Source organism: Hyaloscypha bicolor (genome assembly GCF_002865645.1).
Source record: "Hyaloscypha bicolor E unplaced genomic scaffold K444scaffold_87, whole genome shotgun sequence".
Lineage (NCBI taxonomy): Eukaryota > Fungi > Ascomycota > Leotiomycetes > Helotiales > Hyaloscyphaceae > Hyaloscypha > Hyaloscypha bicolor.
In genome coordinates this window covers 3,236,039-3,251,300 of record NW_020194589.1, presented here as the reverse complement: position 1 = coordinate 3,251,300, position 15,262 = coordinate 3,236,039, and the positions used below count along the sequence as shown (strand labels likewise).

Below are 15,262 nucleotides of genomic sequence, written 5' to 3'. Positions count from 1 at the left end.
TATAATTGCGGGAGGAGGGCGAAAAAGGAAGGTAAGGCTTGGTATAATCGAATTATTATCTTTATCTTCTGAATTAGATAATAAATTATACCAGGTATCCTCTTTATCTTTAATAGCTACGCTATAGGCTAATTTATCTGAATCGGAAGAATTAGGGGAAGAGGAGAGCTCTAATTAGCCATTTAATAAATCAGGGAAGTCAAATAAACCGCCAAAGGTAGCCATAACTACTAGCTTCAAATGAGAAGTGAAAGTAAAGAAGAGAGCGAGTAAGGAGCCTGGGGGGGCTGAGAAGGGGGGTAAAACTCACTTTACCCTGCTACCGATTACGGACGCAGGCCTAAAAATACAGGGGCTAAGGGCCCTATTAAAGCTTGTGGCTTAATATAACCTCCTAATCAGGCTACATTAGGTTCCAGGGAGCCTTCAGGGGCCTTACGCCTCTATTGGAAGGTAATTACGGGGCTTACAGGGCTCGCTGAGATATTGCAGGCCCTATTAGTGGCCCTATAATTATGCATGCACCTATAATCCCGTCACTTTATGCCATGATCTGCGTACGTCGGATGAAAACCAAAATCTAAATGTTTAACTGCTTTCAAAACAATATTCTCGCGAAGATATTCTGGATTAGTGTGTTGCTATTGTTGAGGTTCAGTGCTTCTTCAATGCAGCAGCGAGTGCCAAACTTTTAGATAGCAAGTGCCTTCGAATTTCTGCAGTATTTCAATACATTTGCGTCTGATTTCTTTCTCTTCGTATGTTCTAAGAAGGGCTAAACATTAGCCGATTGGTGCTTTCGAAATGTCCAAGAGTTTCAAAGTCAACATTTCCCAAACCATCCTCTTTCCATTTCCCGAAGTACCCCCTCCTTCTTCGAACGTCTGACATTGACAGCTGCAGCCAAACCTTGGTCTAGCCTGAAGCGGGTTCCTTGGTGTTGCATCGACGTGCTTCGCTTATGCAAATCTCCTGTACCTTGGTGGCACAAAAGGCCCCACATAGCATGCTGCTATGAGCTCGGGATGCAGAAATCCTCAAGCGAAACAATCGAGTGGCGGAAAGGGGTTCCTGCCAAAAGCGGCACTTTGACGATCCCGCAATACGCAAATAGCCAAGCCCCAACCGCCCTTGAACCCCGCATCCGACTTCCAGACCCGCTCAATGTTTCATAGGCTCTCAAAATTTTCATCTTTGAGGGGGGCTTGACGCTGTGCATCTATAGCTTTACCCGCTCCTGACTGACTAATTACTGATATACGGGGGGCAACGGTCCACGTAGTGAACGCGTTGGGGCTTGCAGTTTCCCAGGATGGTTCGGTAACATAATCAACGTCAGCTCTCTTGGGAGTGGTTCTCACATCTAGAATGGATACAGAATGTTTATGAATTGAGCCTTGCGTTCAAAATTTTCCTGGCTAGATATAGATGCTTCCTGAGTATTGGAGCTTCGGGGCTTTTGGTTCCACAGCCAGGTCAGCAAAGCCTCATGAAATTCTCCCTTTTCAAGAACTTCGTGCAGCTTGGAGTTGCCTCTTTCTAGGTTCACTTTGCTCCCCTGCTTTACAGCTGCGGGATAATAGCCAATGTTGCAGGAACGAGATGTAGTTTTTCCGAAGCAGGTGAACCTTGTCGAATATTTGATTTTCATTTGATATTGAAGAGACCCCTAAATGCCGCACTATTCCCACGCGTCTCCTCACTTCACACCTCATCAAGCAGATGTACGGCACATATCCGCATCAATCATGTCCCCTGAGTCTGCATCACAAGAGTGCCAATTCTGACAAGAAGAGGGGTAATTGCACTGCTGACGGCCTGATTGACGCCTTGAATGCCATCTGCAACGCAATCCTACAGTTGGAGAGGGGCTTGAATCCAATCGAAGCATGCAGACATGTTTATACCAGACGGAAATACGGCAAGTTGCTTCGCCCCACTTGGGTAGATGCTCGTTGTGCGGGGAGGGATAGGTGGAAGTGAGATACTGAAAAGGGAGGAGAGGCCCACAGAGCCCAAAGGCAGGATTGAAATTGCTTTCCTTCTCGAATAATTGTACGGGACTAGCAAAAACATTATAAGTGAAGTTTAGAAAGATCTCATTGACTTCAAAATGACTGTTCCAGATGAAGTTGATATTATTGTGTGTGGTGGTGGGAGCTGTGGATGTGTTGTTGCTGGCAGGTCAGTTTCCTCTTTGTGCTGTCTATGGATCTTCTCCGGTTCTGACACGTCTTTGTCAGATTGGCCAATCTTGACCACAAGCTTCAGGTTCTCTTGATTGAGGGTGGAGAGAGTAACTTGAACAATCCATGGGTTTACAGACCAGGAATCTGTAAGTCTGCAGCAAACGCCCTCTTCTGGGACAATTCTAACAGGACCAAGATCCGAGGAACATGAAGCTGGACAGCAAGACGGCTTCATTTTACTACTCCCGACCCTCAAAATGGCTGGGAGGCCGCAAGGCAGTCGTTCCTTGTGCCCACATCCTCGGAGGTGGCAGTTCCATCAACTTCATGATGTATACGAGAGCTTCTGCATCGGATTACGATGACTTCCAAGCCAAGGGATGGAAGACTGAGGAGCTGATTCCACTCATGAAGAAGCATGAGACTTATCAGCGTGCCTCCAACAACAGGTCAGCCCTACTCCACCGTCATCCGTGATCCGAGACTGGACTAACTCTGAGTTGCAGGGATATCCACGGCTTTGAGGGTCCAATCAAAGTCTCTTTCGGAAACTATACGTATCCTATCATGCAAGACTTCCTCAGAGCTGCCGAGTCTCAGGGTATTCCTACAACCGATGATCTGCAGGATCTTGTTACTGGACAGTATGTCACAGCATCTCTCTGAACTGGCAGATAACTAAATGTACTCAGTGGCGCTGAACATTGGCTTAAGTGGATCAATCGAGATGTAAGTGAATGTACCGCTTCAACTATGTACAACGACTGATGAGATTTAAGACTGGTAGACGAAGTGATTCGGCTCATGCTTACATCCATTCAACTCGAGCGGTACACTCAAATCTGCACCTCCAATGCAACACCAAGGTTGACAAAGTCATCATGGAAGATGGAAAGGCCGTCGGTGTTCGAACTGTGCCAACAAAGCCTCTCCACCCATCCGTAAGTAACAAGAAGTCCCTTGACCAGCCGTATTGATACGAGTTCCCCTAAGCAGCAACACTCCCGCACCTTCCGAGCACGCAAGATGATCGTCATTTCCGGCGGAACACTCTCATCTCCACTGATCTTGCAACGCAGTGGTATCGGTGACCCTGAGAAGCTGCAAAAGGCTGGCGTGAAGCCTATCGTCGACCTACCTGGCGTCGGTCTGAATTTCCAGGACCATTACCTCACTTTTTCCACCTTCCGTGCCAAGCCTGGTAAGCCCAATCGCCTCTTTATCGTGGAATGATATTAATGAATGCAGACACTGAGAGCTTCGACGACTTCGTCCGCGGTGTCCCAGAAGTCCAGAAAGCGGTCTTCGACGAATGGAATCTCAAGGGTACTGGACCACTTGCCACCAATGGCATTGAGGCTGGTGTCAAAGTTCGTCCTACCGAGGAGGAACTCACGGAGATGGAGAAGTGGCCTACCCCACATTTCAAGAGTGGTTGGGACAGCTACTTTAAGAATAAGCCTGACAAGCCGGTCATGCATTACTCGGTTATTGCTGGGTAAGTACTCGTTGTTCTGGTAAGAGTTGGTGGAATACTGACCGATTGTAGATGGTTTGGTGATCACATGTTGATGTAGGTCCCATGATTATTCCCCTTCCCCTTTACTTATTGTGGGCAAGACTCTGACCATTTTAGGCCACCCGGAAAGTTCTTCACCATGTTTCACTTCCTTGAATATCCATTCTCTCGTGGTGAGACCCACATCGTGTCGCCTGATCCATATGAAGCTCCAGACTTCGATGCCGGCTTCATGAACGATGAGCGTGACATGGCACCAATGGTCTGGGGCTATATAAAATCTCGTCAGTTCCACCTCCCTCTCCCCATATGACATCTATTAACACCCCAGCAGGTGAGACAGCCCGCCGCATGGAAGCCTACGCCGGCGAGGTACAAGCAATGCACCCCTTCTATGCCTACGACTCGCCCGCCCGCGCCAAAGACATGGACCTCGCAACCACCAAAGCCTACGCACTCCCCGGCAACCTGACAGCCGGGATCCAGCACGGGTCTTGGTCTATGCCCGTAGACTCAGGCCGTCCGTCGAAGCCGAGCTTATTGAACAGTAACTCGCAGAGTGTGTATGAGGATCTGAAGTATAGCAAAGAGGACATTGCGCACATCGAGGAGTGGGTAAAGAGGCATGTTGAAACTACGTGGCATAGTCTTGGTGTAAGCCCCTCTATCTTAATAACAGCACAGTTGCTTATGAGATGTAGACATGCTCCATGGCGCCGAAAGAGGGAAACAGCATCGTCAAGCATGGTGTTCTTGATGAGCGCCTTAATGTCCACGGCGTCAAGAACCTCAAGGTCGCTGATCTTTCCATCTGCCCTGACAATGTGGGGTGCAACACATGTAAGTCCATCCTTGTTTGATATTGAGAGATTGGTGTTGATTCAGCGGATAGATTCCACTGCTCTCTTGATCGGCGAGAAGTGTGCTATGCTCGTTGCCGAGGACCTAGGATACAGTGGCGAGGCTCTTGAGATGAAGGTCTGCTGTGCCCAAGCTCCCATCCCATCCCATCAACCTCCCCCGAATTATGGAACTGATGACGAAACAGGTCCCAAATTATCATGCCCCAGGCGAGCTCTCGGGTCTTGCTTCGTTGAGACTTTGAACAGAACAAAATCGACTCCGAAGAAAAGGGAGAAAATTTGGTGATGGCAGAGCTTTGAGGATGGACATCGTTTCTTGATAATGATACTGGGGTTCGGTTCGGACAGTCTCTGGACTGGACACACTCATTCAAAGTTAACTGCTACTCTGCGTAGTCTGAAAGTCGTTAAGTGACATGAATGCAATGGACCACTATTTGCCTGACCAGCTTCCCGCCCATTGTTCTCCTGTCCCGATATCAATATGGCTCAACGAGCTGATGTAGCCACCTGGGTACAAGGTTGACCTCAAAGAAGTCATTTTGCTCGTCGTGATCAAATATCATCTCCCACAGTTCGTCAGGGAAAGGCCCACTCCCTGGTTGTACCCGAGCAGCCATGACGAATGAATGATATCAAGGTACTGAGATATTCCAAGATTTAGAAGCAAGAGACCGAACAGGGCGGAGGACCTACTTGGTTGCGATTATCCGCAATTGTTGCTTATATAAATCAAGGTTTTCGAGCCTGGTGTATGACCTTTGAAGAGGCAGGCGTGGACGATGAAAATATAAAAATGTGTGTGCCCACTGCCCTGTCGAGGTCTTGGGGCCGATACCGAAAAAGGACTGAGAAACCACCATTCTAACAGTTACCCAAGACCAAAATCGCCCGTAGCCCAGAGCCAGTTCAAAGCGGTTCCCCGCATCGTTGCCAAGTTGCGCAAGCCCAGCACCCGTCTTCATTGTACCCACCGGCCGCTGACACATCCTTTCCGCCTTCGTTCCTGTTTCGAACTCTCGAGTAATCAAGAAAGAGAAGTTGTAGCAAGAGCGCAGGACCAAGCTGAGAGGGCGATGGTTACTCTTTGGGATGGATGACTAGATGATACTGGGAGAGGAACCGAGGTGAATGCTGAGTACAATTGAGGACATGGAGATTTGAAATGTGCATCAGGCAGCGAGGTTGCACGGAAAATGAACTTAATGGATATCGAAGAAGAATACATGCACTTGAATGTCCCCTTTCTCATGGGACAATTCCCTAAGAATACCACACCGCGTTAGCACAACACCCTCCATCCTCAATATCCACACTAGCGACTACACTCGCGCTTGCTCCATCACTACCTAATTGCCAGATCTGCACGAACCCCACCGCGCTATCCGTCAAAGCGACGAACTGATCACTGAATGGACTTGGTGCCACGGAATTCGCAGTGCCTCCACTACTGCTGGTTGCATTGAGGAACAGCTGAGACTCAATGCTGCCATCGGATTCAAGTGAGAACGCTGAAATGTACCCAGTGCTGTTGGTACTTCGCGCGCGGGATGTGGCCCACAAGTAGTTGTTGCTGAAGGAGAGAGCTACTTCGTCGGACCAGTATGAGGATGAGGTTGCACCGGAGGGGATGAGAGAGTATGTCACGTTCTCGAAGGAGGGAATTCCCGTTGCTTGATCGATGGAGTACTGTGCGAGCTCGTTTGCACCCTCGAGAATCACGTAGAGATACTGTCCTTCGGGGTGAACAGCCACATGCCTAGGATCAGCTCCTGTGACAGGGCCGGCAATGCTGCTGACGTACGTGAGCTCACCAGTGGTGCTGTCCACACTATGGGTCCATAGTGTGTTGGCCGAGTCGTCTGCTGAGTAGATGAAAGAGTTGTTCGCGTTCATTGCCATGCCGTGAACACCGGATGTTGACTGGTAGGTATAGTTCTGGATGACTTCTAAAAGGACTCCGTTCTCATCAACGCTCATGACTGAACCGCATTCTGCGCTTCCGCCGAAAGGTGTGCCGTACACTGCATAGGGACTCTTTGAAGCTGCGGCGACGAAAATAGCTTTGGACGAGCTGCAGTTGCCACCCAAAGCCAAAGTGGTGTTGTATATGATGTCTGTGGCACTTCCTAGAGTGTAGCTCACAAATGCTGGTGACGAAGCTGTGAACGATGTTCCATAGAGGTTCTTCTTATCATGCTAAACCCCCCCATTAGAGTTAGAACGAGAAAGTGTTAGAAATGCTTACACTTAGAGCAATCCAGGAGCTCGCAGCATTCGTGGTGAAATTGCCAATCAATTCTAAGGTCAAAGCAGAGTCGTCGAACTCGAGTGTGTAGAGGTGCTCGGTGCCAAATGTACCAACAATGAGCTGATGAAGCTCTCCATTCACTGCAGAAAGGAGGCTGAGAAACGCGAATAAAGTAGTTGATGGACGCATAATCGCGGATCAATGGACAACGATTTACAATGAAGAAGAAACGTTTTTGCCAACAGTTACAAAGAGTAAAACATAGCAAGCTTCATCTACCCCAATACTTATGTATAGACACAGACAACCAAAAGTAGCCTCAAGACCCTGCTGGCACTTACTAGAGCGCATGGATGATGACTAGCTCGCCATTCGATCTTCAGATGTTTCGAAACAGACTGCGGAAACGCGTCCAGAATCATTGGATGAAGTTTAAAATAACAGACGGTGACGAGTCAACGCAAGGATTACCTTCGGGGATTTTGAGCTACAACTCGGGATGCTGTGGCGAAGTGGAGGAGCAAATTTAAGACGCGTACGCAAAGCCATAATCTGCCAAGGTATTGAGGTATACCACACTTGGATATGTCCATAGCGTCGTAGAATTTTGGGGCTAAACAGGAACCGTAGAAGAGGGTTCAAGCTCTCCACTATTCAACAGCTTGCTTCGACAATGATTGTAGAGTCGGGAGGTGGGGGAGTTCTCAAGGGTGGCGGGGCGGACGGATTCCGCAGCACTCAAGATCTTGTAACCTAAATACCAAAATTGCATCAGAAAGGATAAGAGAAGCTGGCCACAATCATTGTGAACGGAATGATTGTTGATGGGCGAAGAGAAGTAAAAGTGAAAAGAGACGAGACGAGAATTTATGAACGTCGCGTGCCTGGGCGAGCTGACAAAGGTCCCTGAATTCCGACCATGCTTCTTCAACCCCACCACCAACGCAAATTCCTCCAGGAAGCCTCAAAACGACCTGGTTGACAAACCAACTCGACGAGGAAGTCAATTGAGCATTTCTCAAGATGGCTACCCACGAGCAACTGGAGTCGACCTCCTCGCGCCCCGTCCTCGACCCCACCCTCACGATGCAAGACGAATCCTCGAAAGACGTTGCGCCCTCTGCCGCCTTTAAGAGAAAATCCGACGAAGCAAACATCACTGCAGACACAATCCACATCGGGACACGAAAATCTGCACTTGCGGTAATCCAAGCGGAGATGGTGTTGGCAGAATTGAAAAAGGCGCATCCAGAGACGCAGTACGAGATCCACGCCATGAGCACGATGGGAGACAAGAACCAGGTCACTGCTTTGCATGAATTTGGCGCGAAGAGTCTGTGGACGCATGAGCTGGAGGCGCAGCTGTTGGAGGGCAAGCTGGATCTGATTGTTCACTGTTTGAAGGATATGCCGACGCAGTTGCCGCCTAAGTGTACGATTGGGTGTATTATGGAACGAGAGGATCCAAGGGATTGTGTGATTATGAAGAAGGGATTGGAGTACAAGACTCTTTTGGAGTTACCAGAGGGTTCAGTCGTGGGTACGAGTAGTGTGAGACGCAGTGCGCAGGTCAAGAGGAAATATCCACATCTGAAGTTTAAGGATGTCCGGGGTAATGTGGGAACGAGGTTGAATAAGCTTGATGCTGCGGATGGAGAGTATACTTGTTTGATATTGGCAGCTGCTGGTATCATCAGAATGAATTGGAAGGACCGGATCACGCAGTACCTGGATTCGAAGACAGTGGGTGGAGGACTGTTACATGCTGTTGGTCAGGGTGCTCTTGCCATTGAGATCCGAGAAGGAGATGAGAAGACTCTCAATGTTCTGGCGGAGCTGATCAACGAGGACTCGACGTTTGCAGGCACCGCAGAACGAAGTTTGATGCGCACTTTGGAGGGAGGATGCAGTGTGCCGATAGGTGTTGAGACGACCTGGATTGAGAAGGGAAAGCTCTTGATGAAGGCTATTGTGGTCAGTCTCGATGGAACGGAAAGCGTCGAGGCCGAGAGATTAGGAGAAGTTCTCAACGTCAGGGACGCAGATGAGTTTGGTTGGGAGCTTGCCCAGGATTTGGTCAAGAAAGGAGCAGCCAAGATTCTGGAAGCTATCAACCTCAATCGTCCAGTCATTGCTGAAGGCGGTGGAGCATAGTTATCGGTGCAGATGAATCATGACCGTTATGTAAGGCTAGACTTGATGGGTGGCGTTTGTTGGACTGGGAAAAGTGCAGATATTCTGCTCAATCAATTCCGAAAAGCATTCTGTCCCACTGCCAAACGCCGCTTGAATGTTGAAACAGGACTTCTATTATGGCCTCCCGATTATTCTTCTTCGGTGAACTCTTTGTATGCTGCTGCATCCATCAATCCATCCAGGTCCTTGATTCCAGCATCGCTAACCTCCACTTTCGCAACCCATCCTCCGGCGGACGACTCATCCTCAGGTCCCTTGTTGATCGTTCCCGGTCTCTCCTCCAGTAAGTCGTTGACGGCAACAATCGTACCGCTGATGGGCGAGTTGATGTCTGAAGCCGACTTCACTGACTCCACAGCTCCAATCGAATCACCTGCTGCGACCTCCATCGGTATTGTTGGGAGCTCGACATAGACCACATCTCCCAGAGCATGGGCAGCATATTCCGAGATACCAATGTATCCAGTCTTCTTGTCTTCAGAAAGCTCAATCCATTCGTGGTCTTTTGTGTATTTCTTGGCTTGTGCTATTTCATCATCAGTGTCGTGACATCCCGAGGTAGAAAGAACCACCCTTACCAGCACTTGACGCCGAGAAAGTTCGGGCTTGGAATTGAGATATCGGCCAGGAACGTGCAGTTCTACTCGAACTTGCCGCAAATCGTGAGGCCACAGGCCGTAGAGATCGTACAATTGATGCCATTACGGATGTGGTGTTTGTAGAAACTCAAGATATTCTTTCGATCTCGGAATATAGTTGCTTAGTAATATGCCCCCACCAAACGCGAGAATCAGGGCAATTTGGCATGGATGAAGACCAGCAATACCGTCGTTAATATAGACAACAAATAAACCGCCCCTCAATTTACTGGGAGATAATGTTTATGCGCGGCCCACGAGTTTTCTTTTTTGCTTCCTAGAGACTTCGAGCGGGAATTCGCACTTTGGCACTCTTCAGCGCGTCAAGCCAGCTCCGACGCGTGCTAGGTCATCAAGCGCCGGACGGATTTGGATCTCAAGTCAGGGCGCCGGGCTCTCTCCACCAAGGTCAAGGTCCGAATAACCTCAACTCTGCCCGAACGGTAGATTGCTTGCAGAACAGTCTGCCCCTCGCCTTCAATACTTTACTACTTCGTCAGCAATTTCACAACCACCTATGCATACATCAACATTGCACTGTTGATCACGGCCTGTTAGCTCTTGTTGACCCCTCCGCATCTCTACATCTAGCCCCCCCTAGACAAGCCGACAAACTGGATTCCTCGACTTTATCCGCTGGCTCTCCGAGTCAGTTCCACGACGCCGTCGACACGATGGACACAGAAGGTGGATACGACCACCGGGGTGACAGCCAAGACGATGCGATGGGCGGCATAGAAGGATCACACACTCCGACCAGACGACACACACAATCACAGTCTGTTGACTTCACCACCTCACATCAAGGCTACTCTGCCTCCCCAACGCCAGACCTCGACCAAAATGGCAGATATCCTACCCCACCCACAGCCTTCGCACCCCAGATCTCTCGACCAAACTCGGGCTTATCAGGTAACGGCGGCTACATGCAGTCCTCGTACCAAGATCAGAACTCCCGCGGCGCAGGCCAAGATCAGAACCGCAACAAGAACAGCGTTGTGATTAAGGTCGGCATGGTAGGAGACGCACAAATCGGCAAGACATCGCTGATGGTGAAATATGTCGAGGGCAGCTGGGACGAGGACTACATCCAAACACTCGGTGTAAACTTCATGGAGAAGACAATTTCAATACGCAACACGGAGATCACGTTCTCGATTTGGGACTTGGGAGGACAGCGAGAGTTCGTGAACATGCTGCCGCTGGTATGCAATGACGCGGTGGCTATCCTATTCATGTTCGACTTGACGAGGAAGAGCACGCTGAACAGTATCAAGGAGTGGTATCGACAAGGCAGGGGGTTTAACAAGACTGCGATTCCGTTCCTGGTTGGTACAAAATATGACCACTTCGTCAATTTCCCCAGGGAAGATCAAGAAGAGATCTCGAATCAGGCGAGCCTCCCAATATCCCTTTTTCATCCTCTACTCTTAACTGACTCCCACCCAGGCCCGCAGATTCGCAAAAGCTATGCGAGCAAGCCTCATCTTCAGCAGCACAAGTCACAGCATAAACGTGCAAAAAGTGTGTTCCCTCCCCCTTTTCTCTCCCCTTCTCACCCCAAACCCACTAAACCCCCTCCCAGATCTTCAAAATAGTCCTCTCCAAAGCCTTCGACCTAAAATGCACAATCCCCGAAATCGAGAATGTCGGCGAACCGCTCCTCCTCTACCAATCCGTCGGTTAACCTCGCTCATCCCACCAAACCCCACAAAACGGGACCTTTCCTTGATTCTTGAGGAGCTTGGTAGGTTGGCATGAAGCAAGGCGCATGGTTGAAGGCGATTTCGCAGTAATGCAAATATTGCAAAAGCAAATGACAAAATGAATTGACTTGAGCTGATTACCTGTTCGCTTGACCGACTTATTCGACTTAACTACACACTTCACACGATTTCACGCGCGCATGGACATGGAAATGATTTTCATGAGGGATGGAGGCAAGCATGGCATGGTGGCTTGGCCAAGGGTGGTATGGAGAGCAAGACAGGCAGAAAGACAGTTAGACGAGAACCAGCTCCTCTGTATCATATCAGATCGATTGCATATTGAGACTTTAGCAGGACGTAATGGTTGATGATGAATTCTATTCTATGAATAGTGATGCGTACAATGAGCGGAAGACAAACAGACCTCTCCAGAACCCAACTCCACAATGCCTCGTCTCATTCTGCTAAACCTCTCATGTACAATCTTACGGGGCATTGAAATTCCGCTGTCCTATACGTCTCGTGTACAGTCCTCAAGAATGTGTTCCTGAATCCCGTTTCCCGATGTTGTATTGTTGGAGTTCTGTCCTGTACAATAAGCAAAGTCGTGTGGTTGCGCCTTCTTAGCCCCTTTCCTGCAATAATCAAGGACTGTCCCTGGGCAATCTGTAAAGTCGTGAACATAAGATAGTTCTTGGACCTCTGGCGTGGCAGAAGGAGAGTTGTGGCATTCAGCAAGGGCGTGCTGCTGCACAACCCCTATTGTGGCTGGTGTTGGTTGGCCTACCTGGCCATCGACCGCGTCTGTTGTTTGAAGAGTCGCACATTCCAACAGATCATGCGAGTCGAGTCTACGTTCCTCGATTTCCTCGATTGGCTTGGAGCCTACAGATAAGGGTGTTTCTTGGCCGAGCTGGCGTTGAACTTCATCAGCCGTTTCAAGAGTCAGACATTCGACTAAAGCATGCTCTCTAGAGAGCTGATCACTACTCGGATTGTTTGAGATTTCTGGGCAATTAGCTTGCCGGGTGAGTATTTTTGACTGGTCTCTTAGTTCATGCACTGGACATGGCGGGCGCTTAGCACTGATACTATGAGCCGGCTGGCTGGAATCTTCAGGTCCGGTAACAACAACAATCGGCGTTGCATCTCTTGCCTGGCGTGTTTTCCTGACAGTGACGAGCTCGGAGACTTTGGCCATATTGTTCTGGGGCTGGTCTGTCATCTTTGCTCTGCTCTGTCCACTCTCTGACTGTTGATGAGTCGTTGCCGGATCGTTCTGGGGGTTTTCTGTGACATTGTCAATGGGGTCCATTGCCGGATTGTTCGGGGATTGTGCTGTGACATTGCCGATGGAGTCCATTGCCGGATTGTTCTGTAATTGTTCTGTGACATCGTCGATGGGGTCCATTGCGGTGGATTCGTCTTGCGTCGGTTCAGCTGGCGGATATCTCTGCAATTGGAAAAGGCCGGGTGCAACCATTTGTGGGTTTAGCTTTGGCTGTTCGTCTACCACTGATGATCGCCCGTTGTTTCGAAGATATTCACTGTATTCTCCGCCTTCTCGGGCTCGAATTTCACGATCATTCTGCATCAAGACGCAAGGAGCACAGAAGATGCCCGTTGCAATGTCGACTGAAAAATTGCCCTCAATACCATAGGTCCCACGAATTTGGGAGCGCTGCAGCCCTGCAGCAATGCCTAGTTTAACAAATCTGTTAGTATTCTCTTTAACCCTCTTAATTTTCGTGACTTGATCATTGAGGCATATGATGTTTTAAGAGAATTTACCACTGAGTACCCCATGCCAACAGCCAACACCGATCATGCTACAGGCGCAGTATGCCCAACATGGACCATTGCAGCCGTGTGAAGGCTTGAAAGCAAAGACATCTTCACCGAGTGACTTTCGCTTTAGCCTCCAGTTCACCTTTCCATATAGTGCGAATGGAATCAAGCACCCGAGGCAGCATGTAAAACAATCCAAGCCTCCAATAGGTTCAACACAGAATTTGGCCATCCATTGGTCAGTCTGAGGCGGAAGGTGGTCATGCCAGGACCTGTTCTGATTTGTTGTGGTGCCATTACCGCTGGGCACACATCTGCCAAGGGCCATTGTTCCAGAGGGTCTCCGAATAATAGTCGTCTGGCCGGTTGTCACTGTCTCTGAAGGTCTCCGAACAGTGATATTGTGGCCTGTGTTCACGATTGATTCACGGTGGATTGGGATTATTGTTATACTTCTAGTCTGCTGGAGCTTTTCTGATGTCTGTCGCTGAAGACGGGCGGCTTTCTTGGGTTTCGTCATTAAGAATGGCAGCTTTGACGGTTCTAGAACGGCACATCGTCAGCTGGAAAATAGCTTTAGGAGAGGAGACTTACGATGCAATTGATATCAGTGTTGCGGGCAATGACTGTTGATATGGTGATGCTTGTGGTGAGAATGATGGAGAAGAAGGAACAAGACTCTGAGCACGGAAAAAGAGTACAACTCACTTACGTGGCCGTTCCTTCTCATCTTCAGCTAAGCGCTTGCCAAAATGGGGAAGTAACGAGGGTTCAGAACTTCCACTTGACCACAACGTTCTGCTCGCCAATTGATTTTATGCATTTGCACATTATTTTACAGTAATGAAATGGCTCTTGAGCACGAAGTCTTCAGGACCAACGTTTTGCATCTCAATTGAGTGATAGTAAACACCACTGGAATCACTTCTTCTTATCCTCAGGCTAGAACTGGAGTTAGCCGGAGCTCTTCTCCTGAAAGAGGTGATGCCTTCGACATGCCTAGGAAACTGAAGATTAAAAATCAGGGTTATACCTGTGGTCGCTTGGGGTTGACTGTTCCTTTTGCTTTCCCAGTCTCGGGAGTTCCTTCACCCTTCTTGCTTGTGGTTGGGTCATTGGTGATATCAGTAGAGTGTTTCGTATCAGTGTTCGAGAGACCCTCCTGCTTGCCACTCTGCGTGTTCTTGCCTCCAGCAGGCTTCGAAGTAGCAGCCTAGTTGCATTAGCATTACCTCATGCTAAGTGTTGACCTCGGGATACCTCATCACCGTTCTCTCCCGCCTTTATGGCATTTTTGCTCTCGCTTCTCTTCTTAATTCCTCCCTTTGCATCGGGAATGGTAGTCTTGGTGTTCTTGTCATCGTCGCCTCCTTCGTCATCCGAAGTATCTGGAGTGTCGGTGTCTTTCTTCTCATCCTCGCTATCGGAATCTGCAGACTTCTCGCTTTCCTCTTCCTTTCCTTCGGCGTCTTCGGACTTCTCGCCTTCCTCCCCCTTGGGCTCCTCCTCATGCTTTTCGCCATGAGCCGCTCCATGGGAGTCTCCATGATCGCCGTGACCATGGGAAGTGTCAGGAGCATTCGACAGGAGGTACCAACATGTCGGGACGGTTACACCCACAGCGCCGGCGGCCCTTAATGACGTCGACGATTAATTATACAAAGTCTTAAAATGAGGATTTTTTCAGCGACATACCAGAGCGCATCCCCTCCTGACTTGGCATGTCCATGTCCACCACTAGCATAGCCTCGACGAGCAACCTGGCGGACCAATTGAGGTTGAGCAATTGAAGGTCTTGCACTTCGCAAGCAGAAGCGCAGAGCTGCAGCTCTTGAGAATGCCATTGCTTGTCGAAATCTGAACAATTAAGTCCAGAAATACAATTTCTGCAGGTGATCAGTAAATTATGCCAGATGTGAAGCTCAGGAATGACTTACAGTCTCAATTGAGGCGAGAAGAGGTCATGAAAAAGATGGCTGGGTTGCGGGCCATCACGCCAGAAGCTCCCGGAGCTCTAGCCGAATGAGAGGAAAACCAGCGCTAAGCCCTATTTGGCAAGCGTCCTCCACCAATTATTTACCCCACTACAGCAAGGTTGATGTCGAGGTG

At 49.1% G+C, this 15,262-nt stretch overlaps 7 protein-coding genes across 7 annotated transcripts; 3 read left to right on the top strand and 4 right to left on the bottom strand.

The window, feature by feature from the left end:
• Nucleotides 1–2,113: 2,113 nt before the first annotated feature.
• K444DRAFT_531296 (GMC oxidoreductase) lies at nt 2,114–4,813 on the top strand (the record flags this gene model as incomplete). The annotated part of the gene is made up of 14 exons (XM_024874969.1): nt 2,114–2,184; nt 2,244–2,335; nt 2,386–2,638; nt 2,696–2,833; nt 2,882–2,918; nt 2,969–3,130; nt 3,186–3,390; nt 3,438–3,687; nt 3,739–3,762; nt 3,826–3,992; nt 4,043–4,362; nt 4,410–4,548; nt 4,601–4,686; nt 4,757–4,813. The coding sequence occupies 14 exons, from the start codon at nt 2,114–2,116 to the stop codon at nt 4,811–4,813; spliced, it is 2,001 nt and encodes a 666-aa protein (XP_024736218.1).
• A 1,021-nt stretch (nt 4,814–5,834) lies between these two features.
• Nucleotides 5,835–7,011, bottom strand: K444DRAFT_643931 (3-carboxy-cis,cis-mucoante lactonizing enzyme; the record flags this gene model as incomplete). Its single annotated transcript, XM_024884906.1, has 2 exons — nt 5,835–6,770; nt 6,820–7,011. 2 exons carry the CDS (start codon nt 7,009–7,011, stop codon nt 5,835–5,837), a joined length of 1,128 nt encoding a protein of 375 aa, XP_024736217.1.
• Nucleotides 7,012–7,845: 834 nt separating this feature from the next.
• Nucleotides 7,846–8,976, top strand: K444DRAFT_530791 (porphobilinogen deaminase; the record flags this gene model as incomplete). Its single annotated transcript, XM_024874923.1, has 1 exon — nt 7,846–8,976. The coding sequence occupies one exon, from the start codon at nt 7,846–7,848 to the stop codon at nt 8,974–8,976; it is 1,131 nt and encodes a 376-aa protein (XP_024736216.1).
• Nucleotides 8,977–9,146: 170 nt separating this feature from the next.
• Nucleotides 9,147–9,720, bottom strand: K444DRAFT_530412 (glycine cleavage system H protein; the record flags this gene model as incomplete). Its single annotated transcript, XM_024874899.1, has 2 exons — nt 9,147–9,544; nt 9,597–9,720. The coding sequence occupies 2 exons, from the start codon at nt 9,718–9,720 to the stop codon at nt 9,147–9,149; spliced, it is 522 nt and encodes a 173-aa protein (XP_024736215.1).
• Nucleotides 9,721–10,330: 610 nt separating this feature from the next.
• K444DRAFT_643928 (septum-promoting GTP-binding protein 1) lies at nt 10,331–11,343 on the top strand (the record flags this gene model as incomplete). The annotated part of the gene is made up of 3 exons (XM_024884905.1): nt 10,331–11,050; nt 11,106–11,180; nt 11,242–11,343. The coding sequence occupies 3 exons, from the start codon at nt 10,331–10,333 to the stop codon at nt 11,341–11,343; spliced, it is 897 nt and encodes a 298-aa protein (XP_024736214.1).
• A 1,707-nt stretch (nt 11,344–13,050) lies between these two features.
• On the bottom strand, nt 13,051–13,952 carry K444DRAFT_429543 (uncharacterized protein). Its single transcript, XM_024872756.1, has 2 exons — nt 13,748–13,952; nt 13,051–13,696 (listed from the first exon to the last, which is right to left on the bottom strand). Exon 2 carries the CDS (start codon nt 13,671–13,673, stop codon nt 13,143–13,145), a length of 531 nt encoding a protein of 176 aa, XP_024736213.1. The 5' UTR covers nt 13,674–13,696; nt 13,748–13,952; the 3' UTR covers nt 13,051–13,142.
• Nucleotides 13,953–13,960: 8 nt separating this feature from the next.
• Nucleotides 13,961–15,131, bottom strand: K444DRAFT_614094 (uncharacterized protein). The gene is made up of 5 exons (XM_024880475.1): nt 15,091–15,131; nt 14,849–15,039; nt 14,414–14,786; nt 14,187–14,366; nt 13,961–14,095 (listed from the first exon to the last, which is right to left on the bottom strand). Exons 2-5 carry the CDS (start codon nt 14,995–14,997, stop codon nt 14,075–14,077), a joined length of 723 nt encoding a protein of 240 aa, XP_024736212.1. The 5' UTR covers nt 14,998–15,039; nt 15,091–15,131; the 3' UTR covers nt 13,961–14,074.
• Nucleotides 15,132–15,262: the final 131 nt, after the last annotated feature.

Excerpts from the sequence above, each read along its gene's own strand:
- K444DRAFT_429543 (XM_024872756.1), bottom strand. The coding sequence starts at position 13,673 with ATGACGAAACCCAAGAAAGCCGCCCGTCTTCAGCGACAGACATCAGAA.
- K444DRAFT_614094 (XM_024880475.1), bottom strand. The coding sequence starts at position 14,997 with ATGGCATTCTCAAGAGCTGCAGCTCTGCGCTTCTGCTTGCGAAGTGCA. Across the intron at positions 14,367-14,413 it reads CGGGAGAGAACGGTGATGAG|GCTGCTACTTCGAAGCCTGC; the intron begins GTATCCCGAGGT and ends TAATGCAACTAG. Across the intron at positions 14,096-14,186 it reads TCAACCCCAAGCGACCACAG|CCTGAGGATAAGAAGAAGTG; the intron begins GTATAACCCTGA and ends CTCCAGTTCTAG.